This window comes from Cyclopterus lumpus, chromosome 9 (genome assembly GCF_009769545.1).
Source record: "Cyclopterus lumpus isolate fCycLum1 chromosome 9, fCycLum1.pri, whole genome shotgun sequence".
Lineage (NCBI taxonomy): Eukaryota > Metazoa > Chordata > Actinopteri > Perciformes > Cyclopteridae > Cyclopterus > Cyclopterus lumpus.
Window position 1 is genome coordinate 25263276 of NC_046974.1, and position 5466 is coordinate 25268741.

The window sequence follows — 5466 nt, forward strand, 5'->3', positions numbered from 1 at the left end:
CATAGTATTGAGTAATTTAGACATAGAAAGATTATGGCAACAAAGTGACAAGTAATATTATTGAATAGATTTAATATCATTTATGTAATGTCATTCAGTAAATGTAGATCAATTTCACCCAAATATTCAGTAAATGTAAATTACTTTTACCCAAATATTCAGTAAATGTAAATTACTTTTACCCAAATATTCAGTAAATGTAAATACATTTCACTAAAATATTCAATACATGTAAATTGCTTTTGATGATATTTTAAGTGAACATAAATCATTTTCCTTGTGAAATTGATTTGTATTTACTAAATATGTTTGGTCTATATAACTCACAATTTGGCGATCTATTACTCAATCTAACACATTTTAACTGTTGCCTTTATTATAATTTACATAATTTTTTTGTTTATAATTAATTCATCCATTTAATACTTTTTATTAATTATATTAATTGTCACTTTGTTGCCATACTTTTATTAAGTTACCATTGGTCACATTTTTTAGGGTGCAGAGACAAATAACTTGTTGGTGTAAACTCACTTGTGATTGTGTGCCAGCGTCCATTACATAGAGGTTCCTCAGGAGTAAAGGAGGTAGAGAATTCACCTTTGCTGCTGTTTAATGAAACAGTCACCTACACACACACACACACACAGTTCACAATGCAGTTGAATTATTATTATTACCTTCTTTTGTTTTCTTGAATTTCTTTTACAATTCAACACAAATAGACTCCAGCTATTGTTAAAACCCTCCCTGGTGACATCTCACCTGTCTGAGAACCAAACTCAGGCGTTGGTCAGGTGACGTCCCAGCATGCAACAGCAGCCCAGAGTCCAGCTGGATTTCCAGATCCCGACCTACATTACATTACCTAGAACCAAGGACTCATCTGCGGGGAGAAAGCGCCTTAAATCAGGACACATCATGACCCAAACAAGAAGCTGCATCATGACTGGAATTTTAAAAAACACAGAAGAAGAGTGACGATAAGTACCTATTGCCATGTGTCCTCCCTGGCCAGAGAAATACGCTCTTTTACTTATATTTACCTAATTATGTTCTACTTCCTCCATTAATCCGTATTTCAGTACCTCATACAACCCCACTTCAAAAAAAATCTACTACTATCCCTTTAACTTTTGGGGGGATTTTTGGGATAATTTCTAATTATAAAATTTAGTTTGTGGAAAAATGCGACAACCCCCATGAAAACTGGTGCAGTCTAAATATTACTGACAGCTTATTTATTAAATATTCATTACATATTTAAGCTGGTGAATAAGAATTACAGTTGGTTTAAAGTAGAAACAAACACTGATACATCACATCCAGTCATGTGGCCGACTCTTTTTTACCGTCAGTGAGGCCGGGACTCCTCCAACATATAAAGGCCCAGCGAGACGAGTCCGGTCTCCTCCAGGGATTCTCTTAGACTGAGCACTGATACCGTCCACTATAAGGCTGATCTTCTCGCCTTCGCGTTTTATAAACACCTGAGGTGACAAAGACAGAACAGCTGTGATATTCAGGTGAATCAGATACAGTCGGGGTGATATGATGCAACTCTGACAGACAGAGGAAATACATTTTATTCTATGATTATGGAATATAAAAGACAAATTACGAGATCAAAATATTGTCAAATAGATTTAGTCAATTTCACTTCCTGGGTAGAACCAGTCACATGACCCTGCCTGTAACCTCACCGTGTGCCACTGGTTGTCGTTGTACTTCTTGCGGCTCCGCATGCTGACCTTCCTCTTTCCGCCGTCCAACAAAAGCAACAGGTGGCCGTCTGACACGCTGAGTGACATCACGGCCACACTGCGCTGCCCACCAGCTGCGTACAGCACCAAACCATCAGAGGAGTTGATCCTCAACACCATGGAGATCTGAGGCCTGCAGATAGAGAGAGAGAGAGAGAGGGGATTCAATATTAACATTGGTGTAAGTGTTGTATTTAGTGTCCAGTCCTGTATTTACTTGATGAATGCATGTCCAATAATTATTCTTTTTAGCTCTGGTTTGGGCTCCACTATATTCAGAGAAAAATATGTGGTTCTTTATCTGCTAAATGTTCCACTATATTCACCAGCTAGTTGCTAACGTTGTCTTTTGTTTGGCAGTTCAGGTGGTTTATCACAGCTTAATAAAACAGCCTGATGCTGGAAATGATGCTGATACTGAACCAGACAGTGGAAGTGCCACAAAACTAAAACAAAGTGACGACTGTTTGCTGTGCTGGCTCCTCAATGGTGGAACGAGCTCCCCATTGACATCAGGACAGCAGAAAGTCTCTAGATCTTCCGTCGCAAACTAAAAACACATCTTTTTCGACTATACCTTAAATAGGGAAGGTAGCGCCGTAGTAGCACTTTAGTAGCACTTAAATGGCTCTTACTGATAGCACTTTATTGAAGAAATTGTACTTGCTTGATTCTTGTTGCTCTGAGTTTGGACTTATGGTTTAATGCACTTATTGTAAGTCGCTTTGGATCAAAGCGTCAGCTAAATGACATGTAATGTAATAAAAGAGACTAAAAGACCCTCTAGATGTGATCATTCTCTGTACTTGCTGTACGAAAAGTAAGAGGATCACCAACGTGATTACAACTCGCCTTGAGGCAGACAGGAATCTGTGTACCAAATGTCATGAACTCCAGGGATGAGTTTTCTCAATCGGGTGAGCACTTAATGCACAGTGTGTTCACACTCACATTGAGCTGAGTGAGCTGGGCAGAGAGTCGTATCTCCGGTAGCTGTGTGTGGAGCCGCTGAAGTGCGTCGCTCCGGCCTCCTGGTCTGACAGCTCCCCCTGACAGGACTCCCTGGTGTTACGGCTGAGAGACCCAGATGGCTTCCTGTGCTTTCCCTGTTTGAGGTAGAGTTGACATTAATGTTGTGTCTATTACTGGGCACAGAGGTTCAGTTAGTGTCTAAATGTTTATTTGTGGTAAGAGCAAGAATTGGCTGTGTGTGTGCGTGTGTGTACCCTGGGTTTGTTGCTGTGTTTGGGCTGGGCAGCAACGATCTGCTGAGGTTTTTTGGCAGCAGGACAGTCAAGAGGAACGTTGACGTTTTCTTTCACTTTCAGCAGGTTCAACACCGTCTGAGAATCCTTTACACTGCAGACAGGAGACACAAACACACATTATAGACAAAGCTGAATTACAATATATGTATGTACCGTAATCATTTATCATGCAAGACACACACAAAATGTTCACAAGTACAATTAAAGGAAAGTGACTTGCTAGATTTGAAGAAAAGTGGTAAAAAGATATCTTGGTAAAATAAAATTACAAACATATATTCAAATCAAGTACAATTATGGCAGTGAATCTTATGTTACAGCAGATTTATCAAGGAGTCAGAGGTTGTTGAAGAGTTGAGAACAGGAAAAAACAACACTGTCTGTGAAACATGAATATAATCTGAATATGGAGATTTCTATCAATAATTGAATTGAATATAATAACGCTGGCATTAAAAATATATAACAAATAATTTTGAGGGATACAACTGGAGCTAGAAGCAGATGATTTGACCCTGTTTGATGACCTGATATCAAAGTTTTGGACATAACTGTGTTGCTTATCCTGACATAACTTCTCCCCTCTTGATGAAAACATTGCTGATACATCCAGTGAGATTAGAGAGGGTTTGGTTGGACATTCCTCCCAGGAAGGTGCTTCCCTCCTTGGTCGTCAAACTGCGCCCTCTGCATTCAGCCGGAGGCCCTCGTTTGCTTTCTCCAGCACGTCGTCCATGTACAGACGCATCCTGGAGCAGGGTGAGCCATCAGACACTCAACACAGTGTCAACAATGTACGCTTCAATCTAGATTTATACCAAAGTTTGATGGCTTCATGTTGACATTTGGAACGAAGAGACAACTGAGAGCTTTACGTGGACTTTTACAGGATTACACAGGCAGCCTACCCGTTGATGTTGTTGTAGAGAGCAATGTAGTGGCTGTTGTCATCGTTGTACGTCTTCTGCGTCTTAATCTCACTGTTGCCAGCTCTCACTACAACATGGCCTTCATGCAAAAACACCTGGAACACTCCGTCCTGTACACACACAACAGCCTTAGGTCAGAACTCAACGAGTTGGAAGATGACACTTAAAAGTCCAAGAGACCAACGCAGGAGAAAGACAAACATCATGGAAGATACTTTGAAAACCTTATAGACTTATTAAAGATAGCTGTCAATAAGAGGAAACCGTCAGACCTGATCATGGTGGTAGAACATGAGTCCCTCTTTCTGCTCGGTCCTGAAGCCGAAGCTGGAGTAGAAGTTATTTCTGAGGCTGGGAATGTTGATGAGAGTTGAGAAGTCCAGGTAGCTCTGACCAGAGAAATGAGCCTCCCGAGCCACCTACACGAACACACACACACACACACACACACACACACACACACACACACACACACACACACACACACACACACAATAAATGAGCATGTGCCTCAAGAGAATTACTGGTTGGTTAAAAGAGCAACGTTAAGACTAATATTTGAGCTTGATAGTAAATTGAGATTGTGGACACCTGCAGCTCTAAATATACAATTTAATGCCATATAAATGTACTCCTCTTTCTAGGAGCTGAATGGTGGGCTGCATATTCTTACCAGCAGGTCACTGTCACAGCCGAAACTGACTCCGGAGAGCTTCATCCTCTTCAGGTCGATGTGGGAGTTCTGGGCCTTCACGTTTCTGAAACAGCCCTTCAGAGAGCCCTTCAGAGAGCCCTTCAGAGAGCCCTTCAGAGAGCTCTGCTTGTGAAACAGAGTCTTCAACCTGAAAAGAGACAGAATGTAACAGCCTGACGGAGGCAGAGCTCTTAAACAAACTAACGTTTAAAGCTATATCTTTAGGTAATTTAGGGGCAGAAGTACTTCTCAACAAGCTTAAAAAACTCACACCTCTGTGAACTATGGGCTTATATAATTACAATTACAATACTTGATGCGGCCCAGCCTCACCCAGACTCTACCTCCAGTGGCCCCCAGGCAAATTGAGTTTGAGACCCCTGTTCTACAGACACTTAATGGTATCGCCTCCATCTGGAATGCGCGCGCTGCTTTGCATTAATTGAAACAAAAGATATCGCCGGTGACGGGATCTAGTGTCACGTAACAGACAACGAGAAACATGACGCATCTGTAAGGTGGGGGCGTGGTGTTGCAGCAGCCTCAGCATCTCATCTGCGTGGCCTCTCCTCAGGACCCGCTGAGGAGCTCCGACATGATCCACTCAACGTTCACAACACGTGTTCACACGGTGCTTGTGAACGTTTTAATTTGTACTATTGTAAATTCATTCTGGGAGGTTGAGGGATGCATTTGAACATGTGCGTTTAGAAAATGTTTCTCTGATAGAAATGATGATGATGATGATAATAAAGCGTAGAGAAGTAACAGATCAATCATAATATAATGTGTCAAAATGCTGGAAGCTACCA

The 5466-nt window shown here is 41.3% G+C and overlaps 1 protein-coding gene across 1 annotated transcript in view; it reads right to left on the reverse strand.

Moving 5' to 3' along the window:
* LOC117736198 (laminin subunit alpha-4-like) overlaps nucleotides 1–5251 on the reverse strand; it is an 8339-nt gene extending 3088 nt beyond the window's left edge. Inside the window, exons 1-10 of the mRNA XM_034541360.1 lie at nucleotides 5232–5251; nucleotides 4634–4802; nucleotides 4233–4379; nucleotides 3940–4070; nucleotides 2990–3122; nucleotides 2715–2869; nucleotides 1704–1896; nucleotides 1353–1490; nucleotides 766–886; nucleotides 535–628 (exon numbers count right to left, since the gene is read on the reverse strand). Coding sequence (XP_034397251.1) covers nucleotides 869–886; nucleotides 1353–1490; nucleotides 1704–1896; nucleotides 2715–2869; nucleotides 2990–3122; nucleotides 3940–4070; nucleotides 4233–4379; nucleotides 4634–4802; nucleotides 5232–5251 — 1104 coding nt within the window. The 3' untranslated portion in view covers nucleotides 535–628; nucleotides 766–868. The remainder of the gene's footprint in view (nucleotides 1–534; nucleotides 629–765; nucleotides 887–1352; nucleotides 1491–1703; nucleotides 1897–2714; nucleotides 2870–2989; nucleotides 3123–3939; nucleotides 4071–4232; nucleotides 4380–4633; nucleotides 4803–5231) is intronic.
* Nucleotides 5252–5466: the final 215 nt, after the last annotated feature.